We start from the raw sequence: 26,645 nt of genomic DNA on the forward strand, positions 1-26,645 counted from the left end.
CATGCAGACTAGGAAGGATGGGAAGGCATGGGTGGCAATGTTTGGGAATTAGGAGAGGAGATGCACTCAGGAACAAGACAGAGAAAGGCCAGGGGAGAAGGAAGCAGTGCTGGGGACAGGCAACCTTCAGGAGAGTCTAAAGTCAGGGTGTTCCACAGTGACACCTCTGCAGAGAAGGCATTTAAGAGAAAGATGGGAGTGTGTTCATGGATTTAGAAATAACAGCAGCGTGAGTGACCATGGCACGGGTGTCTGAGGGCAGCTCATCCTAACCCTAAGTGGGTTAGGAACATGGCCAGCAAGTAAATGTAATTCACTGAGTGAGTTATTTAGCCTTGCTAAGCTTCAGATACCTCGGGTACCAAATGGGAGCACAGCTGTACCAGCTTCACGCGCTGTCAGGAAATCAGGTCAAACAATCCCTGTTGAGTGCTTGTCAGTGCCTCGTACGGAGCACTTACCTCCACCTTTGGCCGTTTTATCCTTCACAAGTTTAAGTTATCTGGAGATACCATCTAATGGGTAGGTAAGAAAACAACCTGACCAAAACCCAAGACCATTTTTGGGGGGAGGAGCCATGGAATGAGGCAGAGGGAAGAGGGGCAGTTCTTGGGAAGACGGGACTGCAATCTTTAAAAAAATGCAAGAACAGCCTCAAGTACCTTCCTTTCTGAACTACAGCTAGAACAAAATCTCTAAGATTACTTGAATTGGGCCTTATTTACAGATGAGAAAACTGAGGCCCAGAACTAGGAAGATAAACCATCCCTCCTAACAGAGAAATCAGTATTGTATTGTTTCAATTTGATTTATTGAGAAGACTAGTTTGATGTGGCTACAAAAAGTATCTTATAAACATCATAACTGCTTTCTTCTTCTACTGAAATTATGTTATTCTCACAGGAACAGTTCCTAAACCTGGGTTTGTATAACACTAGTCCAGAGAGATGCCTCTGGAAATGTGGTTAAGAAAATCCTACCCCACCCAGTCCTTCCAGGGGCCTGAGAAGTCCCACACACACCACCACTGCCGCCTGTGTGACCCTAACCAGGGCTTCCCACACTTACTAAACCCCATTTCCCTGGGACATATATTTACATCACCCATCGGTGGGGAGTCCTGTCCATCAGTACCTACCTCCTCCAGCTCCCATGCCCAAATGGCTACATTTATAAAATCAAGTTAATGTGAATATTGGTGGTACACTGGGCATGGGTATTAGAAGTCAGAAAAGGCAACTTCAAGTTTGTATGTAAAAATGCACATTCCCTTATATTTCACCTTGAGATCACATAGGTAATGACAAGAAGGAGAGAGAAGCTTCAAGGTAAGCACATGGATATGAATGAACCTCAGAATGTTTTGCAAATAGCACAAGGATCCCACCAGCTGTCACCCTTGCCTTTGTCCTACTCCCCCAGAGCCAGGGCAATCAATCCACCAGACAGCTTCCTATACAAGAAAAAAAATCCATTTCCTAAGCTGGTTTCCAAACTTCAGCTTTTTAAGACTTGTCACATCATCTTAAATTTGTGCTCTCCTAGTGATGGCGCAGCCCTGGGAGAAGCATATATAAATGTCAGTGCTTCTAGCTGTGAGATTGTGTTTCTCCTCACTGGCCACAGGAGGGAGCCAGAGCGCCTCTCTTCTGAGCAAAGGCGAGGACAGCTCCCCAATATTATAAGGACTCCCGTGGAGAGGAAGGAAACCTTGTCCTGGCAAACGTGTTTGACTGACTAACTTATTTGGTCAAATGACTATACCAAACCACATTTCCTATTTGACAAGGGTTAGCTTTTATCACATAAAATGGCTGCAGCCTACACTCGGACTTGGAAGACACGTGTCTGACCTGCGCGTTTCTGCTGGGGAGTGTGTCTGCTGAGGAAGAGTACCCACTTTTTAACAGAAACTAAAACTGTGTACTCTGATGAGAGGCTGGAGTCAGCTAATGGGACTAAAAAGCCAAAAACTTCAGGGGGCTTCCCTGGTGGCACAGTGGTTGAGAATCCGCCTGCCGATGCAGGGGACACGAGTTCGTGCCCCGGTCCGGGAGGATCCCATATGCCGCGGAGCAGCTGGACCCGTGAGCCATGGCCGCCGAGCCTGCGCGTCCGGAGCCTGTGCTCCGCAACGGGAGAGGCCACAACAGTGAGAGGACCGCGTACAGCAAAACAAAAACAAACAAACAAAAAAAGCACCAAAACTTCAAAATCATCAGGACATATTATGCAACCAAAAAGCAACAGGCCACAAATTGAGTCTAATTTAAAACTAATATAAAATAGTTAGGAACCACAGGTATTTTACATTTTATTTTGTTCTGATAATCTGGTCAAAGGCCGGTTTAGTTAAACAAAACTTGTAAATGAAAAAATACTGATCACCCATCATTAACATCATCCCAACCCCCCCAGTGAGAATGGGGTCTGAGTAGCCCACTTTAGTCTGTGGATCAGGAGGTATTTCCTGAGTGATGACTGAGTAAATGACCCAGGTTTGTCCAGGCTGCTCTCTGGGCTCTGAAGGCCTTGATCCCACTCCACTGTCACAGGCTCAGATCAAATCATACCTTCTCCAAGAAGCATTGCTGGACTCTATGTCTCACTCTGTCCCCATCAAAACGAACCTTTGCTTTTTTTTTTTTTTTTCGGTACACGGGCCTCTCACTGTTGTGGCCTCTCCCATTGCGGAGCACAGGCTCCGGACGCGCAGGCTCAGCGGCCATGGCTCACAGGCCTAGCCGCTCCGCAGCATGTGGGATCTTCCTGGACCGGGGCATGAACCCGTGTCCCCTACATCAGCAGGAGGACTCTCAAACACTGCGCCACCAGGGAAGCCCCGAACCTTTGCTTTCTAGATCCTCATATCTTCTGTGCCTCCACCACTTACTCCTAGTCAGGACACGCTAGAGATTTTATAAGCATGCCAGTGCCCCTCACGAAGGCGTTTTCTTTCTTTTCCAGAGCACCTACAATTACTGTATGCCAACTGTTGTTCTCAATGCTCTGCTTTACATACTCATTTAATACTCAACATCCTGGAAGGTAAGTACTATTATTACCTTCATTTTGCGGAGAAGGACCCTGAGACACAGAGAGGTTAAGCAATGTGTCCAAGATCACAGGCACAGGAAACAGAACCAAAACTCGAACCCAGGTAGTCTGGCTCCAGAAACTGCTCTTAACTGCTGGGCCACACGACCTCTCCTACAAGGTCTGTAATCAACATTTGCTGAATTGAACAAAAATGCAAAGCTTCGGGGTATGCTTAACAGAAACGAATGCTCAAAATGTGGTTTTTTGGAGCCCTTTATTCTTGTCATCATCCAAATAAACCATTTATATACCCCAAATCCCAAAATGAAGTGATAAAAATCTTCCATAATCCACAATGGGCAAGCATATAACATACTTACTAGATCCGGAGATGTTCAAGTCTTTACATTCCTCGATGTTAGCGTCAATGTCGAAGTAGATTTTGATTTTGCCACTGTGAGCTTTATTGTCAAAGATAATCTGGAGACACAAATTGATGAAGAGGTTACGGCCCAGCAGAAAGTATGACTGGTTAGATCAATTCTGCTTAAAATATCAATGGCATCCAGATAGCGTGCTGATCCAAAGAGAGTTAGACTGAGGAAAATGTCCTCATCACATGATTCCTTCACAACTTCCTATTCCTTCACAACTTCCTATTATTAACGAAAAAATGTGGTCCAAGGGGGGAATACATGAAATTCTACTAAAAGCACATTCGGATTCAGAGAAATTCTAAAGCTAAACAGCCAACCAGTCCAAAGAACAAAAATGAGAATTCACCACCAATTTTTGACAAGAGAACACAAAGACCTCATTTATTACACTGAATAGAATTTACAAGCATTTGCCTTAATTTAGTCCTTTGGGTATAAAACTCTAGATTTTCACTAGGCTCGAAATTATATTTTTATTTGCTTCAAACGCTATATATATGTTTTCAGAAGTGCTACATGTGCTTTCAGAAGTGGCAAAGATTGCTCCAGGGTTATGGGTTGAATTTAAGATTTCCAAGTGCCCTCAATCTTCCACATTATGTTTCAAGCATTTAAAGTTTATAAGTGAAATATGCAGCGTATTTTAGGGGCTTTCCTGGGGGAAAATGAGGCCTTGACTGCCAGGGCTAGTGAAAGTTTTGTCCTAGCTCATAGGTATAGAAATGAGGTCTGTATAGCTTAATTCTTGAATCTCTGTTTTGGTCATAACGATATTCTTAGATTACACTGAGAATGTGTAATGTGCACGTGGCTTGTGCTCAAAGATGTCCAGGCACCTGTGGATTTAATCGTAGATCACATACACGTTCAGCTAGCTCTCCAAGCTTTGCCTTGCCTTGGATTTCATAATGCGTTTTGTAATGTGTGGGTCACCCCAGGGAGATTAATCATGCTACTCTCTGGGGGAGACATTCTTCCTTACTACATGTCACAATTTATAATTAATTTTTTTGTTGACTTGTTTTTCTATCTCTTCTACTAGGCTGTAAGCTTCCTGAGGGCCATGGTACCTCTAGAGCATGGCAACTTGCCTGCTGCCTCGTAGGGACTCACTGAGTATTCAGCGATTGTTGTTGAATGAAGCATGCTTCTGAATTGCTAAAACAGCAGATACATATAACGTCCAACTGAGCATTCAGTTCTGCCCATCAGGAAACATGAAAGAAGGAAGGGAGGGAGAGAAGAAGGGAGTAAGGGAGGGAGGGAGGGAGGAAGGAAGGAAGGAAGGAAGGAACGGAGGGAGGGAGGGAGGAAGTCCATGGCACATGCCTGCCCCTCCCAAAATAAAAGCTGCAGCAACTGATCCTTTGCAGATTGGCCTTCAGATCAAGGGGGCACTTTCTGCCTTGAGGTTTGAAAACATTTGCTACAACATTTGCAAAGACCTTCCTCCGAAGGTGGGAAAAACATTATAGGCACTTAAAACACAGGTCATAAGCCGTTTTTAAAAATGTATTCGGAGAGTAGGAAGTCAAAGTCCACTTTGAAAACTCTTTTCAACCCAAAAATCTAGTTTTAAAAAGTTGGAATGGGCTTGTATCATTTTTAGAAGTCACGGCCTCTGGACCAACGATGCTATAAAGTGTCATTAAAGCTGTTTTAAACACAACTGCATCAAACACATCTATAGGTGGATGTGCTTTGCACTCTGCACCTACAAAAGGCGTAGAGAAAAATGATAAAATGGATTAGTAAAGCAGACACTTGCCGTATTCTGAAAGATGTAACAGTCTGGTAGCTCTCGGGAATGAATCGTCTGCAGGTCAATGCCTTTGAGATGAAAGGAGATTTCAACTTGCAAGAGGCTGAATAAAAAATATTACAAGGTATAAATTGCCACAGTCTTCCTACCCTACTCTCTTTTCCCCATGTGCGTCTCCTGGGCAATGAGACTTTAAAGCATATTTACCGATAAAATGCCAGTCTGAAGAATGATGAGTTCTTCCAGTCCTGAGGGTTCTTGGAGAGGGTCTGGAGGTCTAGGTGAATGCAGTCTAGGGCCATGAAAAAACCACAGTGACTGTCAGGCAAGAATCGGATGCTAAAACCAGTGGGCCGAAGTGTGATGAGAACAGAAGACTCAACAAGTTCCAAAGCATCTCTCCACAGAATACTTATTAATCACAACAGGGAGACCAGTAACTTTACAGTGGGGAACCTGGCAGATCCCACCCTAGCCACGTGATCAAAGTTCACATCACCAGGATTGAGATAAAGAGACATCATGTGCCTCCTGAAATAACGTACCATTTGTGTGGTATTTCTGCCCCAAATGTGTAACCTCAATCTAGTCACAAAGAAACAGGAAAACTAGGGGCTTCCCTGGTGGCGCAGTGGCTAAGAATCCGCCTGCCAATGTAGGCGACACGGGTTCGACCCCTGGTCTGGGAAGATCCCACATGCCATGGAGCAACTAAGCCCGTGCGCCACAACTACTGAAGCCCGTGTGCCTAGAGCCTGTGCTCCGCAGCAAAGAGAAGTCACGGCAATAAGATGCCCACGCACCGCAACGAAGAGTAGCCCCCGCTTGCCGCAACTAGAGAAAGCCCACGTGCAGCAACGAAGACCCAGCAGAGCCAAAAATAAAAATAAATGAATAAATGTATTAAAAAAAAAAAAAACAGGGGGACTTCCTTGGTTGCACAGTGGTTAAGAATCCACCTGCCAAAGCAGGGGACACGGGTTCGAGCCCTCGCCCAGGAAGATCCCACATGCCGCGGAGCAACTAAGCCTGTGCGCCACAACTACTGAGCCTGCACTCTAGAGCCTGTGAGCCACAACTATTGAGCCTGGATGCCACAACTACTGAAGCCTGTGCGCCTAGAGCCCATGCTCTGCAACAAGAGAAGCCACACAATGAGAAGCCCACGCACTGCAACGAAGAGTAGCCCCCGTTTGCCGCAACTAGAGCAAGCCCACGTGCAGCAACGAAGACCCAGCACAGCCAAAAATAAATAAATTAATTTAAAGAGAAACAACAGGAAAACTCAAAGGAGGGACATTCTACTCTTTAAAAATGTCAAGGTCATTAAAAAAAAAAAAAAAGCCAAGAACTCAATTTTTCTCCAGATTATAGGAGACTAAAGATACATGACAACTAAATGCAATATGTGATCTTGGACCAGGGAGGTTAGGCATGGCTTTTGCTGTAGATAATGTTAGGGCAATTGATGAAATATGAATAGGGTCTGTAGATTATAGTACCACATCCACGTTAACTCATGCTTTTGAGCACTGTTCAGTGGTTATGAGGAGGACGTTCTTGTTTGGGGAGATGCACACAAGTATTTAGAGGTAGGGGCCTTGTGTCTGCACCTTAGTCTCATAGATTTCAGGAGAAATTTTTTTATGTAGGAAGAATGATAAAGCAAATGGGTAAAATGTTAGCATTTGGGAAAGTTAGATGAAAGGTATACAAGGACATCTTTGTGCTATTTGGCAACTTTTCTGTTTAGTCCAATACTTTTCCAAAAAAAAAATTAAGAGAAAGAAAGGAACTTAGATTGTATTCAAATAAAAATAAGTTATGAGCTGTAAACTATAAAAGAATGATTCCAAGAGCCGCACATAAAAATTAGTCTCATTATTGTGTAGCCTAACACCTTGGCCAGAAACCGAGGAGGTCTGGAGACAATGAACACCTTTCATGGTCAACGTCCTTCAAGGTCACTCAGCCCTGATGCCAGAACTGGTGTGAACCAGCCTGGCTGACTCTCACCTGGGCTGCTGCTGCCCGCTTTGTGCTGCCTCAAAAATGGAAAAGTCAGGGCCTCCTGCAGTGCCCGACACTCAGTAGGTGCTTGAGAACCCGAGTAGGCCCTATGGCTTGTTCTCTAGAATCTTCTCTCACAATTTGACTCTTTATTTGCTTATCTATCTCCTCAACTAGAAGATAAGGTCCTTGAGAGCAAGGGCACAACTGCTGTGGCTGTTGAACACCCATTGCCTAGTATATAGGACACTCAAAATATGGAGGACACACTTACATTTTATGACAATCAGGCATCCTGGGCCAAAAACAAGGACACAGAGCTGAATGGACAGCTCAACAGCCACAATATTTAAGAAAGGCAGATGTCAGAGGGGGAGTCTCCCTGTGTTTGGCAAATGGACCATTAGTATCAAGAAACAGTTCAATGCTGGTTTTCCTGACTGGGCCTTGATTGATACAGTGAGGGCAGTTGATCAAAAGAAGCTTTTTTTATAGGAAACTAAAGATAGGATGATAAAGATAGCAAAAACATACGGGGACTTACTCTCTGCCAGGCACTGTGCTCGGGGCTTTATCGGTTCTCTCATTTAATGCATCATCCTGTTTAACCCCCGAAGCAACCTTGTGAGAGATACACTATTGTTGCCATTTTACAGATGGACAAACCAAGGCACAGAGAGGCCAAGAAACTTCCTCAAGGTCACACAGCTAGCTGGTGGCCAACCAGAATTTAAAGCCACATGTGCTCAGCTCCAGAGCCTGAGCTCTTCACCAGTACACTGATGAGGCTGACCTCTGAGCACCTATTTCGGAAACTCAAAAGGCCCAGGCTCCCTACCTGACTCATTCACTTATTCAGTAAATATTTACTGAAAGCTTTCAGGGAGCAGGCATTGTGCCAGGTACTGAAGGTAGAGCAATGAACGAGACAGACGAGGTCTGTATGGAGCTCACACTGTAGTGGGGGAGATAAACCAAGAGTGAAAAAATATACACAAGACAATTTCATGGTGTGCACAGTACTGCCAAGACACAGTGAAGTGATGGAGGTTAAGTGGGTGGGGAGGCCCTACCTGAGGATAACTGTCGGGAAGGGCTCTGAGGCACTGGGGCTGTTTAAACCGACACCTGAGGGAGGAAGGAGAGCACAGCTGAGCACAGATCCAGGGGGAGCGCTCCGGGCAGGACAAAAGTGAGCACTAAGTCCCAGGCAAGAAAGAGCCTGACTTGTTCAACAAACAGCAAGGAGGCAGGACCAGGGAAGCGGGGACTTGGAGAGGCAGGCGGGTGGCTGGTCCTCCAGGGACTTGCGGGTTTTATTCTAAAAAGATGGGAAGCCACTCGTGGTTTTTAGGCCAGGGAATGAGATGTCCCAATTTAGCCAATTAAAAAACAAATATCATTCTGATTGCTGATGGGCAGGGCAGGGGGTGGAGACCAGTCCAAGCAAGAGTGGCAGCGGCTTGGACTACAGAGGTGGCAATGGAAATGGAGAAACCAACACATTCAAGTTTGGGGCTTGAGCAACTGGGAATATGATGGCATGATGTGAAAATGTTGGTTTCGTTTTCTGAGATGGGCGAGAGTAGAAAGAAACAGGTTGAGCCAGGGGTGGGGGGTGGAGGAGGCTTGAGATGTTCTGTTTTGGACACAGCAGGTTTGAAATCCCTATTAGAGTCACAGCGGGGTCGTCAAGTGGCCTGTCAAGCAGCCGGCTGAATGGAGGAGGAGTCTGGAACTCAGGGAGGAACTGAGCTCAGAGATGCGAATATGTGTGCAGAGAGAGGGAGGCGGCTTCGCAGAGCTGAAAGGGGTGGGCCCTGGTGCTGTGGGAGGCCTTTGGGCGCGGCCTCGCCTCTGCAGCACCGGGCTGACGGGAAGCCTGCTGGAGGTCCTGTGTGCGGAGGTGTGGCAGTGTAAGCGTGTTCCACTCTGGCCCGTTTCTCCAGGAGGTATCAGCAGCTGGGGCACCGGGGCTCGGCCACAGAGGACCCTGGTGATGGCTGGCAGGATCCAGGTGAGAAAGAAGGGAGAGGCAAGCGCCCGAACTGCTTCTGTAAGGGAGTGATACTGATGGACAGAGGTGTCCAAGCTGGTACAGGGGGCACTGAAGGCCGATGGTGATGGACAGTATAAAATGTGTGAAGTTGGTAAAAGAGAGGTCAGTGCGAAGTCAGAGACCTGCAGCTGCAGAGTACTGAGCCGGTGCTTCCCAAGCTTAATGTGCGCATATGTCATTCAGGGATCTCGTTAAGATGCAAATTTGGATTCTGCAGGTCTGGGGGAGCGCCTGGAGATTCTGCATGTTTCACAAGCTCCTGGGTGATGCCCATGTTACCAGGTTTAGAGTAGCAAAGACCCACGGTCACTAAATCACTACATGACCTTGACCTAGTCACCAAGCTTGACTGAACATCAGTTTCCTCAACTGTAAAGTGAAGGCCAAACTGAGGCTATTTAAGGCCCTTCTACCTTTAACATTCTTATTCTAAAGTAAAGGAAAAGGAAAAAATAATATTTAAATTAAACTTATCTGGGTAAATGACTGTATTCTGAAAGAAGGAGGAATATGTTAAAAATCTGTGTGCCAGATACTGTCCTAGGTCTTTTTCTCCTGTATTTCATTCATTCTAAGACATTAATTCACTTCACTGTACAGTATAAACTAACACAATATGGTAAAGCAACTATACACCAATACAAATTTTTTAAAAAATGAAAAAAGACATTCAGTTTTTTCACTTTCAAATGTTTATAAAACAGGTGAGTTTTCTAAAAATTGATGATGGATTCAGAGAAATATGACAGCCCATGTTAGTTAATGTTACACTATCTGTAAAATTTGCCTTATAAAAGTCTATTTGATTATTCAGATTCTGTAATTGTAATGGGAGAACTACACTTTAGCTACATACACATTCAGAACTCTCTGGAGTCTGCCATACCTCATGCTACAGTCATTGCTCATGAGGCCACCAAGCACCTGGTGGCAGCAAAACCTAAGAACTGAGATTTTTTTTTTTTAAGAATGGCAAAAGCCCTGAGTAAAACCTCAAACCTCAAACAGAACAAACTGATATTGGAGTAGCAGCCTCATCACTCAAATGAACCTCATTTACAAGGCAGAACACTCCAGCAAATGAAATAACAACCCTCTCAGAGACAAAGGGAGGGTGGATTCAATATGTTCTTAAAATGACAGGTAAAATGATGAAATGGTCATAATGTTTCATGCTAAGAATATGTGGAAAGGAGAAGATAAGAAATTCAAAATCTGCATTATAGAAAGTGAAACACTGTATTAGAATGATATCCATCTAAATGTTGTAAAAAAATATATTTTTTAACGGGATTCATTACAGTGCCCCCAGTGAAGCTGAACTGTAAAGCTATAGGTCTAGAGGCAGGGATAGAGGGACATGCCCTCAGCATGAATTAGGGGAAACCCTTAGCTTGAACTGTACAATCAGTCATGCAGCTAAACATAAACCCACCAGGAAAGCAGCACACAGGCAGATCTCTGCACTGAGCACACTGAAGGATGCTTCTCTTAATCATAAAGATACTGCAAAATTCATAAATAGGTAATCTAGAACAGCTTCTGCTAATTCACCTATTTAAACTATAATGCCACACCAATGAAGTCAAACTCAATCCCTATTTATACCGTCTGCAGGCTTCCTCCAATGTGTCCAAGACAAGAAAGTCTAAAATCCAGTATCAAGCATTTTTGAGATGATTTTTTACACCTTTTGAATAGATACATTAAAAAGTTCTCTTTGATAAGTTATATTTAATAAGTCCAAAAATATAATTAGCTTGCTTCAACAGTCTCTCTTAAAATAAAGTCAAATTAATAGTCAACTTCTCTCCATTTGGTTAAAAATATTCCATATGATGGAAAGGAAATGACCAAGGACACCACTGTCCCATGGTCAGGGAATAAATCCTGCTTTCTGCTCTGTCTCGCCTAGCCACTGATACTGACTTTGGCCACATTTCTTTAATCAATTTCCCAAGAAAAATCAGTTGAGGGAAACAACACATGAATCACTGGAAAATAGTCGTATGATTCATCCAATTAAGGCTCACATTTTTCAGAGGACAAGTGGCCATGGCTCATTTGGAGCAGAGGGTCTCTGCACAAGCCTTCAGCTCCACCTCTCAGTACTCCCAGTCACAGGAACTGCCCACGGCGGGGAGCACAGCTGACAGCTCAGGAGAAAGATGCAGGGTGAAACTGGATCAGCCCCTGCAGACTGACTACCACACAGATCTCAGGATAGCAGAGCCTGCAGGGCAATAAGATAAGGGACATTTCAAGGCTGCTGGCCACAGAATCAAGCTACTGATGGGTCTCTGGAAGCAACCTGGGGACCCTGACAGTGCTGGCTTATGGGCTGTTTTTTTTTCGAGTCAAGAGGGTAGGACACATTTACTCATGAAAAGATTCTAAACAGCCTGTGGAAAATGAATTAGAACCTTTGTTTTACAAGGATGTTCTTCTATTGTATTACCAAGGCACCTTAAAATCAGGTTATAGGAAATATGGTCAAATGAACTCTGGTGCTCTCTTTTTAATAATACCACTCCAAATTTACACTGCTACGAGGACCCTGATTTCTGACCTGTTAGCTACTTGAGGAGCCATGACTGGTTAATCTCTGCAACCCCAGTTCATAAAACAGGGAGTGCTTTAGGAGTGATAACTGTACACCAAAGGTTTGTTGAATGAAAGACAAAACCTCCAGAGCCTCAAGTCAAATACTTTGCATTTATATATGGTATGCTTTTAAATTCTTAACAGAATGTCACAAAACAATTCTACTTGATTAGATGTTAACTTTTTGCCAATCTCCAAACAGAGAAAATGAGTTACTAATCACAATTCACCTCTGAAGAGCATTAATATATTTAACAAATGATAAAAGCAAGAGTACCAAGCATTTTAACTCACATTATTTCATTTAACAAATACAGTCTCATTTTTTTTCAAATAGCCTAATCATGGAGGGAAAAAATTAAACAAACAGGAAACATCTGTGCATTTACCCCCAAAACCAACGATCTTGAGTTGCACCAAAGAGATCCACAAATGTTCCTGGTCCTGTCACAGCAGACCCATAGTTTCCTGAGCCAAAGCCCTTTGCAGGCAAATGTTAAAGCCTCAGATAGGTCAGCCGTCACAAAAGCAAAGTTGTTTCATTTGGGCTGCCAGTGCATGAGGGTGTTTTTTGCTCTTACCACAGAAGATGATAAAGAAATATAATGAAATTATCACTGTAGTACCTATTTCAATGTCGCTGTCAATATTTAGCGTCTCATTAGAAGGAAACATGGTCCCTTTCTTGTAATGCTGCTTACAGACTTTTAATCCAATTCTGTTGTCTTCATTTTCTCCATAACCAAGGGTCCCCAGAGATAAATTCTTTAGCCGATGAAACTATTAAAATAGTTAAATAAAGACACTTATGAGTTTAACAAGTTTCATCAGAAGTTACAGCACATGGAATATACTTTTAGCTATTTTTTATTGTTTGTCTCATATCCCTCAGTAGAACTCCCCAACGTAAAACACCACAAGGTAATTTTCTTGGGTTGAGCAGAAACACGTGGCGTCACAGAACTCGAAACTAAAGTGCAGCCAGAGGCTCCCACCTACTGAGAGCCAAAGACAAGGTCCTGCCTATCTCTCTGAACTCCCAGCCCACTACTGGCCACTGGCTCCACACCCCCACCTCCAAAGCCACACTGACCTCCAGGCAGTTCTGGAGCTCTCTAGGTACACTCCTGCCTGGGCCCTTTGCTGTTCCCTCTGCCTAGAAGCCCAGGTATCTATCTGCAAGGTTCACGTCTTCAGACCTGACTCAAATATTACCGCCTCCATGAGGCCTTTCCTTACCACCCAAAGAAAACTGCAAACATCCATCTCCAGTGCACATGCACCACCAGGCAGTCCAGTCTCTTCCCCTTCTTTATTCCAGTTATCATTTTCAACATACCTCTGAGGACCCAAGCCATCCACACCCACCGCTTACATTAACACAGCTTTACCATCTGCCTATCTGTACTACCAGGGCCTTACTGGCCCCTATCTTCACTAATATGAATTTATTATTCCAGGAAACTTTTGCCCAGGAACATAAAAATTGCAGATAACTGTATTGTTTACTTCAGGAACATCCCAAAACCTCATTTAAATAGATGATCATTTTGAGGATGTAGTCTAATAACTCCCAAGACTCTCTGAACATCCCCCACCAAAACCCTCATCTTCTTATGCCCACCAATCATAAACTATTATATGATGATCTTTACTCAGTTCTTATCCAGCTCCCCTCACACTGAAAGACATGCCTTAAACCAGACTTCAAAGTCTATAGCCAGACTTTGCACTCTACAGCCTATGGAGAATCATCAAGGGACCATCTCTGCTACCACTGTTAGCAGTGAGCTCAGTCTTGCTTCTCAACATGCGTTTTTTTGTTTGTTTGTTTGTTTGTTGTGGTGGCGTTTTCAAGGAGTCAGCATTCTGTACTGTATTTCTCACTTCTTTTCATTTGTCTGGCTCTACCCTCTTGAATTAAGCTCTATAAGGACAGGAGTTTTGTCTGTTTTATTCATGCTATATTCCCAATGTCTAGACCAGTACCTGGTACATACTAGGTACCCAAATATTTACTGAATTAGTAAATGAATGAATGAATGAATAAGAAAGAATAAGAATTTCTCTCCTTTAAATATTTTCTTCAGGCCTACCAATCTGGTTTCTCAATACTACCTAGACACAAATATTATCATATCCTACTCTATATTCTTAAGGTTCAGCTAGGCTTATTAATGCTAAGACATCAAAATTGAGATGCTAGAATCTTAGATTTGGTCTCTCATTCATCAAAGCTTCTGAGATTATAAGCCTACTTTTAGCTATTTGGCTATTTGATCTGCGGTAATCTCCCAATTGTAGTGGGTGGGAAGGGATAAATACAAACATAAATCTTAAAGAAAAACTTAGAATAGGCAAAATCTATTGTGTGGAAATGTAGCTACAGAAAAAGCAATAAACATTTTTGGCAGACTATGCAAAACTTAAATCAGAATATGTTAATATATGTATAATTTTTTCTTTGCTAAGACAACAAGGTCAAGGATCAACATATTCTCAAAGCATAGGTAAGTCACAACAAAATACTTGCCTGACTAATAGCAAAAAAGATGCTCTCATAGGTGTCCTCTTGAGTATATACACTGCAGCTGTATTCATCTTCATCTACACCAGAATATCCTTTCAAAAACAAGTGCTTAAAAGCAACAGTGTTTTCTTCTTTGAAAGCAACCACCAGCTGGTTACTTAAACCAAAACGAACAAGCTAGGAAAGAAAATCAAATAGAAGTATATGAATTTTACCGTTTACCAGGGGAGGCAAATGTCTTCTTATTATCATGAATCCTCACCTATAAACATCAGCCAGAAAAATCTCACTGCTTTGGTTTTTACTAATCATATCAAGGTCAAAATACAGGAATTCTTTCCCCCCAGAAATAACCTCATCAAGCTAAATCAGTAATTCAAAATAGCATAAAATTAGAAGAAATGAGCACTCTCAGTGACTAACAACCTTATTGGCCTTTAATGATGGAGAAGAAGAGGAAGGAGGAATCCAAATCAGTTACGTCTGAATCCATTTTTCTTTTTCTTTTTTTATAGTTTTGCTATTTTTTTCTTTTCAAAAAAATTTTTATTGAAATATAGTTGATTTACAATGTTGCAATAGCTTCAGACGTATGGCAAAGTGATTCAATTATACATATATATATATATATATATATATTCTTTTTTATATTCTCTTCCATTACGGGTTATTACAAGATATTGAGTACAGTTCCCTGTGCTATACAGTAGGTCCTGGTTGTTTATCTAATTTGAATCTATTTTTCTTTTTTTTTTTTTTAGAGGGAAGGATTATTTATTTATTTATTTATTTATTTTTGGCTGTGTTGGGTCTTCATTTCGTGCGAGGGCTTTCTCTAGTTGCGGCAAGCAGGGGCCACTCCTCATCATGGTGCGTGGGCCTTTCACTATCGCGGCCTCTCTCGTTGCAGGGCACAGGCTGCAGATGCGCAGGCTCAGTAGTTGTGGCTCGCGGGCCCAGTTGCTCCGTGGCATGTGGGATCTTCCCAGACCAGGGCTCGAACCCGTGTCCCCTGCATTGGCAGGCAGATTCTCAACCACTGCGCCACCAGGGAAACCCCTGAATCTATTTTTCTTATACTTGCATTTCAAATTTATTGTTTTCAAAACCGATGGACATTTGAGCCTTGAACAATGCGGGGGTTAATCCAAGTATAATTTATAGTCCAACCTGCGAATTCGAGGATTCACCCAACCATGGTTCATGGATCATGTAGCACTGTAGTATTTACTACTGAAATACATCCTCAATATAAGTGAACCTGTGTGGTTCCAACCTGCTATGTTCAAGGGGCAACTGTGCTTAGTAAACCACTAATTCACATGCTTGACTACTATTGGACAGTTAAATCTAAATGATTTCACATTTAGAAATTGTAAGTATTTTAACAAATCATAACAATATTTTGCACGTGGCTTTTGAAGAACATTTTTGAAAAGTGGCCTGTATAGTACTTCCTCCAGCTAAGAGGTAATTGTTGTCAAAGGAATTCAATTCCTCTAGCTCTGCGAGAACTCGTATGAGATTTACACCTAAGAGTTCCTGTCTCCAAGATCTACAGCATCAAAGCACCACAAAGGATAACAGGGGTCACTCCACCTCCATGATGTCGACCCAAACATTGTCACCACGCACCCACCTTCTTGTGATAAGACTCCTACTTATTCCTCCTTATACTGTATCATAGTACAGGGTTAGATGCCAAGGGCCCTCTTCACCAGGAATGAATGTATTCTTTCTGCCCTTAAGTTTTCTTCTTGGAATCCAACAAGTAGGGAAAATTAGCAGGCATTAAATGTTTACCCCCCAAACCCAGGAAATTCCATACACAAACAGCCTCTCTCTCCACTCACAATGCACACTCTGTCACATACTCTTTTGCACTCACTCTCACACACCCTCTCTCACACGTACACCCTCACATGTGCTCTGCTGCTCTTGCTCTCTCTCCTTCTCACATCAACACACATACAGACACACACATGCCATGGCAGAAGTCAAACCTTTATAAACCCTGTCCCACACACCCTTCCCCATCTACCCACTTATCTCCTCATCTGCTTTATAAGACAATGAGAGTCCAGAAAACTTAACCCAAACCTTCACCATGCTAAGTCACCAAAACAATCTGGGACTCTGCTATCATGTGTGAAGCCAGCAAGTTCAACAAGATGACCTTGATATTTGTGTTACCTGCTGTCACTCCATGGTTCAACTACCAGACCTTTCAGATGAAACAAATGTTAATTTGCACATGCAAACTTACATAATTTTTTTAGTGATTTGTATTTTTTTTTAACTTATTTAATTTATTTTTATTTTTGGCTGGGTTGGGTCTTTGTTGCTGCATGCAGGCTTTCTCTAGTTGCGGCGAGAGGGGGATACTCTTCTTTGTGGTGTGCAGCCTTCTCATTGCAATGGCTTCTCTTGTTGAGGAGCACGGGCTCTAGAGCGCAGGCTCAGTAGTTGTGGCACACGAGCTTAGTTGCTCTGCAGCATGTGGGATCTTCCCGGATCAGGGATCAAACCCTTGTCCCCTGCATTGGCAGGCGGATTCTTAACCACTGCGTCACCAGGGAAGTCCCTGTATTTTCTATCTTTTAAATTTTGCCCGACTTTTTAAAAAGGCTAAATAATTAAAAATGATTACCACTTTTCAGCAATTATCACACTCCAGGCACTGTACTAACTGCTTTACATGCACTATCTCCCTTATTAACACAACAATCTTATGAAAATGTTAGTACTGTTAACCCCACTTTACATATGTGGAAACTGAGATTTAGTCTCATTACACTGCCCAAGACACCTAACTAGAATGAAAACCAGGCCTAAATCCAAAGTCATTTTTATTATGTTACAGGAGTTCCATCTGCTGAAAAATCTGACTTTAGGACTCCTGTTAAAGAATTTAGGTGTTAGCTTTCCAGACCTGCAACTATTGTTCAAGAATGTACATAGATGACACTCTTTAGCATCTGAGCCTCACCAGATCACATTCCTCAAATACCAAGTCAAAGGATTGAGCCATTGCTTAACCCAGCTATTCTAAGGAAAATATCAGATAAGAAGTCCCACAACATCCAACCTGTGCTGAAAGCTAAGCAACCAAAGGCTAAAGATTCTTTCAAGCATGTGATGTCTGTCAATGGTGCCTGTAGGAACTGCCAGCAAAGGAAAGGTCACGTTGCTTTTCAAAAGCTAAAAAAGTAAACCAGGGAAACAATACACACATGATTGTTCGGGGGGTTTATTAAATACTGACATACAAATGAAAAAAAAAAAAACTGGTACACACACATGAATCAAGCTCTTCAGTCGAAGTTTACTGAGTGCTTATTCTGTGCCAAGCGGGGATACAAAGTAGGCAAGGTTGACACTGCATAGTGTTGAATAACAGCTCTTATGTCCTGAGTGCCAGGCACTGTGCCTAAAATTTACAACTTTTATTTCTCACTTAATTTCCCAATACCCTCTGAAGGAGATATTACACTAGACTCCACAAGGACAGGGATTTTTTTTTCTTTTTCCCACTACTATGCACTCAGGAAGTGGAATAGTGGCCATCACAATGTCAGAGTCAAATACCGAATCTGTCCACCCCATTTTATGCACCTGCAACCTGAAGTCAGCTACTTTATCCAGGTTGAAACAGAAAAGTGTGAGAGTGGGGATCCAGACCAGGTTTGTTTGACTCACCTGTTCTCTTGACCACATGGCCTACAACCTCTCAAACTGAAATGTTGCCAACTTAACTCTAGAAGTGGGGAATATTAGAGCCACTCTTCCCATGCTCCTAGCTAAGCTAAAGAAACCCAAAAAGTGAGTGGGGAGTGAATAACTTGACCAAGACAGCAGCATTCAATTTGCTGCTATTTTAAGCTACCACCTTATTTAAACTCAAAGCTCATTACCTCAATTTTGGGAATGAGAGAACATGGAGGTATAATCTCTGCTTGGAACCACCTCCATCTGGCATCAAGAACAGGAAATGTTCTCCATCCTGTTGTTCACAGAACAAGCAAAGATCCACATGTATGGCCCCAAATCAGGTCAGGGGTAGGATTTTCCAAGCATCTCTCAGTAGAGGAGCGAAACCCTGGAGGGGGAGATCATGAGGTCCCCTTCCTGAGATGGCAGAACAAAACACCCCCTACAGAGCAAGAGTGAAGAGATGATGGAGGATTGGTCAAATAATTTCATTTGTTAAAAGGGGCTGACAGAAAAGTGCATTCTAGCCCCACTAACTAGATCTTAAGATTTGCTGAGGTTATAAGACAGAAAAATAATTACACATTAAGTGCAGCCTGGCAAAGATTGTGAATTTAAGACCTGATTATGAAATCAATGGAGGAGAAAATATTCTGTACCAGGTAAAAACAAGATACCACTCTAATAATATACAAAGAATATGGGAGAGAAAGAGCAGATCTAGCAAAAGAATGTAGACACCTCTCTCAAGATTATAAATCACTGCAGAATACAGGGCAGGAATGTCTAAAAAAAAAGTTTCCTTCCCATCAACCATGATAAAACAGAACCCATCCCATTAGACTTGAGGATGGAGTGCTAAAAGAGACAGAAAAAGAGGAGGAGAGAAAAGTGGGATTTGAAGGAAAGAAAGATATTTGAGAAATCTGTTCCAATTACATATCACCCAAGTAGCAAAACTTATTAGAATGACCCTACAGGGGAACACAAGTTTAATCCACCACAGTTTTGTTAGGGGAGGCCGGGTACAGTTACACAAAAAAGTAAATGATCGATTCCCAGAAATATCCTATTAAAAGTGAAATCAGTGATGTGGCCAGCAAGGGGTACTAGTGGACCAAGAAAAACTACATGTTGAGTGATCAGGCAAGGCTGGCAGGGGAGGTGGACTTCAAAAGGGAGAAAAAGAATCCCTCTGGACTTGGAGAAACAACAACAGGGCAGGGACAAGAATCACTGGGTGGGTCCATCTGTCTGGGATGTGGGGAGGAAACAGGAAATGAAAACCTGTTGGAAAGGCAAGTTGAAGGAGACTGTGGAAATCTGTGAATTTCAGGCCACAGAGTCAAAATTTTGTTCTGTGGAAAATAGGGCTCTACAGAAGTTTCTGAGAAGGAGAGACACAATAAAAGCATTCTAAGAAAAATTAATCTGACATGTATTGAATGGACTGGTGCATATGGAGATAAAAAAGGTAGGCCTAAGATGAATTCCAGAAGCAGCCTAGTTAACTTATGTGTATTCCTCGAGTGCAAACTCTGAAGATCAACATCTAGAAAGAAACAGTATTTGAATAAGAGTGCAGACTCTGGAGCCAGACTGCCAGAGCTCAAATCCTGGCTCTGCCACTTACTGGCTGAATGGCCACAGGCAAATTACTCAGCTCTTTTTGGTTCAGTTTCCTCATCCATACAAAGGGGGTAAAAACTGAACCTACCTCATGGATTTCAGTGAGGACGGAATGAGCTAACACACATAAAGCACTTACTGCGCCTGGCACATGGAACGGCTGGCTACATGTGAGCTGTCAGCAGCGGTAACACGTTCACAGCTTATACTCCCAAGACAATGCAGAGCATACGAGGTGCTTCATACACATTTTTAATTAACTAACAGTGTAAGAGTTTGTGCTAGAGAGAAGATAGTGAATATGGCAAAACATAAAGAGATACAGTTTTGAAGGAAGACTCCATGGGATTTAGTCGTTATCAGGACAAAAAAGGTAAGTCAAAGAGGGTGATGATATTTTATGCCTAGGTAAGTTACAATTTTAATAACATTAATAGATCAAAAACTTGAAATGACAGCTGGTTTGGCAAGAGAAGTAATTGGGGAAAAATTAAAATTAACCAAATAGCAAAAGGGGACATTATTTCTCCTTCTTCCAAACAATACTAGCAATGCACCTACTTTATAGGTAGGTTGCCAAAATTAAAACTTCAAAACCAAGAATTAAAATGAAAAAAATTTTCAAAGAAAATAGCTAAGCATATACATTTAACACTGGCCCTGCCTCTCATCTTTGTCTCTTTGGAAGTAACTTTTTACCCTAAAACGTGATGAGCTGGTACAGCATGTCATGCAGTGACAAGACCTCTTTATGAACACAGGATAAAGATGCAACTTCAGTTATGGCAGGAGCCGCCTCTCTCATTTCTAAAACTCTATGGAAGTGATTTTTAGAAAGGTATTTACTTTTGTGTTCCAGAAATCACATCTTTACAAACAGTTGTTACACTGATGACAGAATGATTATTTTCCCATGGAGCCTAATATCCCAAATTAGTACTGTTTTTAAAAGGACACGTGTTTCAAATGTAGTTACCTACAGAGAAGCCTCCCTAAAACTGGTTCAGTAGCACAGGCCCAAAAACTAGATGACAACTGATAATAAAGTGCTTAACAATATGAATTTAAGCAAAAGGTCCCAGTGTAGTCTTTAGACATTCCTTATAGAGCCTGGGAAAGGGGACGGGGCATAGGTAAGGTGGGGGAATGTTTAGTTAAGCACTTAGCTACTGATGAAAAGAAAACTTAGCATTCCATAAATCCAAAATCAAAACGGTCCAAAATGCAGATTTCCGAAGTGTATTTATATAAGATGTATTTGAATAAAGATAAAAGATTTCAAGAACACAGATCACTTTGGACTGGGCAGCCTTCACAAGCCCTGTGTCTCATTCAGATATAGAAACCCCACACCCCCTTCAGATCTAGTATTATCTATATTTACAGAACCTGTGGGAGATGACTTCAGAGTCCCTTATTAAAACAAAGTCGGCATCTAAACCAAACTTCGACCTACCACCTGCCCTCCAGAATCAATATAATTTTACAGGTTTATGAACATGAGCGTGGCCTTTTCAGGACAAAAGTCAAGTGGCGGAACATGGGAAAACAGTTTCATCCTGGGGTAAGAAAAAGAACAAATGAACTGATAATATAATTTACCTGTGTGGTGACCATGACTATCTTCAAAATCTGCAAACCCATTTTCCACGGAATCTGTTGTCTGGCTCGGAATTTTTCACAAGGGTTCATGAAGTAAAACTTCAGGTCTTCTCTCAGACATTCTTCTGTCACCTCAGAATCAAGATGAGCCATTGCATCTCTGCCAAAGAAGATGAATGTGTTTTTGTTGTTGTTGTTCTTGTTTTTGTGGTACACGGGCCTCTCACTGCTGTGCTCTCTCCCGTTGCGGAGCACAGGCTCCGGACGCGCAGGCTCAGCGGCCATGGCTCACGGGCCCAGCCGCTCCACGGCATGTGGGATCTTCCAGGACCGGGGCAGGAACCCGTGTTCCCTGCATCGGCAGGCGGACTCTCAACCACTGCGCCACCAGGGAAGCCCGCTTTACCCATTCTTACAAGCAAAACTCTCTCCAGCCAGTGAAGTCCTTTTCACTTTAGAAATCTGAAAATGATTCAGGACCTTCTATCACCTGCCTTTACATATAGCTACCCATCTTGTTCCAAGTGACCATTATCAAAATTACAAAAATAGGATTTTATTTGCAAGACTTGTCAATTCCTACATCCTAACAGATAGCATTCACTTGTCACTGGAGTATTAACAAAAACTAGGTGGGATACTTTTGTAATATGCCAGGTGTGAAATCACAGAAATGTAGTACAGACTAATGGAATTAAATTGTTATGGAAATAGAGAATCTCTGTTCTATAATCCTTGAAAGAAGGATTATGTCTCTTTTTTTTTGCATGATATATCAGTGATTATAAGATCCCAAATTATAAATATCTTTAAAGTTAAAATAGCATCTCTCTATTTATGCCCAATCAGATAATCGTGTCATCCTATATATTAGCAAAATTTTGCTTTTACTATTTCAAGGACTCTGGACTCAGAAATGGGCACATGACTCAAGCTAGGCGAAAAAGAACCAATGAAATGTGGTCACAGGACTGTAATTATAACCAATGGAAGAGACGTGGTCTTTCCACTGAGTAGTCCCCAAAATGGGGTGTGCAAAACAATCCACTGGGAGAATAGAAAATATTAGTACTTCCATTTTATTCTTTATCTTAAAAGCCTCTTGGAGGCTTTTATTAGCTTTTATTAGCTCTGCTAATAATATAACATATAAAATAACAGTGGAATATAGTAGCATATAATTTATAAATAATATATACACATTGGGGATATGTGCTTAACTTTTACTGTTGAATGCATAATCAGTAAAGTTTGGGGATTACACACTTAAAGCATAGGCTGAGTCTAGAATTCCTGGAAGTCAGCTCACCATCTCGCCTGGAAGCCAGCATAGAAGAGCTTGCCAAAGAGTGGAGCTAACATAGAAAAACAGTTAAGATTGCCTAATGCAATGTTTGAGTTCCTGGAGCTAGCTGTGCCTGAAGCCATGATTCCAAGACTTTCAAGTTGAGCCAATAAACACCTTTTGGACCTTAAGCCTGTTTAAGTTTGATTTCTGTTTCTTGAAACAGGAAGCATCTTGATGGTAAGTTTAATGAATAAACTCTATTAAGTTTAGCCGATCATTCAAGTTACTCATTTCTTAGAAAGATTTTATAATTGGGGGTCATTCTTAGAGATCTTTTCACCTAAAATATCTTAATGACATTTTTATATTGACTTAGGACCTATGTTATTTAGCTTGACTAACAAATTTAAAAGAAGCTCAAAAAAAAAAAGAGAGACTATATTAAGGCTTATTTTAAGACTTTTTAAGGCTTATACTCAGTTGTTAATGATTTTCTATTTTTAAGTTAATATTTAGACCTCCTATTTCCAGAATTAGTAGGCCAGGTTATTTTGCTGGAAAGAAGAAGGGAGGGAAGGAAGGAGGTAGGGAGGGAGGGAGGGAGAGGGAAAGGAAGGGAAGGACCCATACTGAGAAATGATGGTCACAACCCAGCCCTTTGAGCCTCTTGCCTGGATGAGCCAGGGAATGTTAAACTGTGAGCTTGCTTGGTTCAGGGGGCTCCAGACTGGAATTGCCCTCATCTCCTGGTAAACACATGCAGACCTCTCCAGACGCTCATCCTAGGACTTGGGGAGCTCTAACAAATAACTTGTAAAACACGTTGACTAACAGGTACTAATACAAACCAGGCCCACGAAGAAACCAAGTAGCGTAAAGCAGTCAACTTAAGAAACAGTAGAAATAGGGCCAAGCATATCAGAATCAGACACAGATTAGAAAACAACCATGCTTACCATATTTAAAGACATATAGGTAAAAATATCTATAAGAAAACCTTGGGAAAAACAAAAAAAATGAAAAATCAATGGCCAAAATGAGTCTCATTTCAAAAGAATAAGAAGACTTTTTAACTGTGTTTGCCCTGCAGCTGCTATAGTTACCTCCTGATTTGATCTAACCAACTTACTGAACACTTACTGTGCTGAGCAATTTTGCTGGGTGCTCAGAACCCAAAACTGAATAGATGCTCAGCATCCAGTAGGAGAGACAGACTTGTGAGTGCAAATTCACAAGTTATCAAATAGCTCAGTGGCTGCTGTACCATAAGTAAACAAAGTATTATGGAAGCAGGGGTCTGCCTCTGGGGAGACAGGTTCAGAGCCAGAGGGGGAATCCTGTAACATGTCCTAATACACGGAGTGGCAGGTGCTACCTTCAGACCCCTGAGAACATGCCTGTGGAAGCTTCATGGGCATGTTTGAGCGATACCGAATTCAGTGTTAACCACCATCACCTCAGTGGATCTGTGTTGCTAATGTATTCATCCTGATGATTCACAATGTCTTTTCATGTAGTAAAATAAAAAGGGCATCTGAAAAGTTGTGATAGAACCCTGAGAATAAAGGCATGGAAACTCCTCCCCACAACATACCCTCGGCCTCTAGTGTGAGAAACACTGTACTGAAGAAAGAGGAAGTTGTTTCCTGGAAAACAGTGGTGTGAAACACAGTGTAGTAGGTCAAGTGCTTGGTGAATACCTTGTGAGCCAAGCTCTGACAGAGACATTTTCCTGCCTTCCAGGAGCTCAGTCCAGTGGAAGGGAGAGATGTGAAGAGATAAAAGTATAATCAAATGTGTCAAGTGATATAATTGAAGTATGCTTTGAGGGCCCTGGAACAAAGAGAAGGGAATTGATGCAGCCCAATTGCTCCAAGAGGCTTCAAGTAATTCTTCCAGCTGCTGGTTTCCTCAACTAATATGGCCACTCAATGTTCAGGAAATGATAACTGCTCTTAATATTACCCTAAGAAACTTGATTAACAAGGTAAGTCTCGGCCAAGAAAAAAAAAAAAAGGCAAAGTAGCAGATAATGAACATGGGGATCACTCACTGTATCAAATTATTTACACTAATTATTTAAAAACCTCCCAAAGTTTTTCACTTAGGTGTTTAGAGAACCGCTGCAGTACTCATACCACTGCGAAGAATAAAAAGAAAAATGAAAAAGCTAGCATGAAAACCTTTCCCCTCAAGCGTGCAGGAGCCAATAGTTGAAATATAGGATAGTACTAGTCAAATGTGATCAACTGATGATACAATGATAAAAATACAGAAAAAATATTAATGATAGTTTGGTTCAAAAATTCTGGTATCTCAAGGAAAATGCAAGTGTGTAAGCTTTCTAAACTCTACATTTCTGAAGGCACTTTACTGCCCCACTCTTCTCAACTTGTGGGTTTTCCCTAGTTCCCCAGTAGGTGAAGGGTATTAAACATGGGCATGCACAGGTGCACACACAACCACACATCTTATCACTATATCAAAAATACAACAGTGCCGAAAAAAAAAGTGCCAAGTGAAAAGAGGGAACACTACAAAACAAAAGAGAGACAGGACAATATCATAAGACTAAAACATTAAAACATTCCTGCATTTGACACATACTTATCCAACACACTCTAGGGCTGAGCACCGGGCTGGATGTTTGGTACAGGAGGCTTGAAAGCTGCAATCACAACTTGGTAAGCAAGAATTAGATCAGCAGGAGGAATACTGCAACTTCCAAAGGACAGAGAGTTGCTAATTGGTGGGAACACAACCAGGAGAAGTGACTACACCATAAAAACAGTTAAGGAACAGAAATCCATGAAGATCTAAGTCACACTGATCCATCAGTTGCAGGGCAGTCACGCAACTGAAATTGCAGGAAATAAATAAAAGCAATCACGACACTTATGGATTATTTTTGTTTCACGAAACCATAGGAAACATAGATTTGTGTAAGCTTAATAAATGGCACAAATACCCAAATATCAAAGGAAAAGAACACAGTATTTGTAAGAGTAAAAACAAGATCTGGGGCTTCCCTGGTGGCGCAGTGGTTGAGAGTCCGCCTGCCGATGCAGGGGACACGGGTTCGTGCCCCGGTCTGGGAGGATCCCACATGCCGCGGAGCGGCTGGGCCCGTGAGCCATGGCCGCTGGGCCTGCGCGTCCGGAGCCTGTGCTCCGCAGGGGGAGAGGCCACAGCAGTGAGAGGCCCGCCTACCGCAAAAAAAAAAAAAAAAAAAAACAAGATCTGGAATAGAATGGAAAGTCATCTGCACAGTGAGCTAAATAAAAGCTAGAGAAGCTGGACTTAGGAAGGAAGCCTGATACTGGTACTGTGGGGAGAAGTCAGGAAGGAAGCCCATCAGAGCTACCATCAGTTATTAAGAAAATCTACTCTTTGCCCAGATAATCAGGACTGGATGATGTCAGCTAATTTTAAGCCTATCATACGACCAAGGGCAACTCCAGCTTTATCAAATCAATGACCAAAGGAGTCTATGGAAGCTTGAAGTTTTGAAAAAAGCAAAACAGAACAAGTTACTGGAAATTCTTAACCTCAAGGAACTTGTGAAGGTTTTCGACATTTGCCTCAGAAAAATGCACACATCAGTTTCAGTGATGGTACCTTGTTCCCATTAGCACGATCTACTTAGCAAATAAGCTAACCAGCTCAGACTGCTACTGATTTTCAGCTTGTATGACCCTTACCTTACTCAAAAGGAGGGATGAAAGTTTGTTTTCTACTGCAGTGGCCTCCAAAGTGGGGTGCGTGCACACAAGTCACGTATGCAAGACCATCCAATCGGATGTGAGAAGACAGGGCTAGGGCTTCTAATTGTATTAACCAAGCAAAAGTAAGTTAAGATTTACAAGTTTCAATGTATGAATTATACACCTAACATACCCTCATGTGGTCAGAAAGCCAGATGCCTGTATTTCGATTAGGTGCACAAGGCTATCTGGGGGAAGAGTGCAAGTTCC

The 26,645-nt window shown here is 42.1% G+C and overlaps 1 protein-coding gene across 4 annotated transcripts in view; it reads right to left on the reverse strand.

Annotated features, from left to right (window-relative positions):
• Positions 1-26,645, reverse strand: part of MCOLN2 (mucolipin TRP cation channel 2) — a 65,157-nt gene that overhangs the window by 24,725 nt on the left and 13,787 nt on the right. For all 4 annotated transcript variants that reach the window (XM_082614276.1, XM_082614273.1, XM_082614274.1 and 1 more), the window contains exons 2-7: positions 21,384-21,543; positions 14,445-14,618; positions 12,538-12,691; positions 5,446-5,530; positions 5,245-5,341; positions 3,420-3,519 (exon numbers count right to left, since the gene is read on the reverse strand). In XM_082614276.1, coding sequence (XP_082470402.1) covers positions 3,420-3,519; positions 5,245-5,341; positions 5,446-5,530; positions 12,538-12,691; positions 14,445-14,618; positions 21,384-21,543 — 770 coding nt within the window. The remainder of the gene's footprint in view (positions 1-3,419; positions 3,520-5,244; positions 5,342-5,445; positions 5,531-12,537; positions 12,692-14,444; positions 14,619-21,383; positions 21,544-26,645) is intronic.

Source organism: Mesoplodon mirus (genome assembly GCF_964341445.2).
Source record: "Mesoplodon mirus genome assembly, chromosome: 3".
NCBI lineage: Eukaryota > Metazoa > Chordata > Mammalia > Artiodactyla > Ziphiidae > Mesoplodon > Mesoplodon mirus.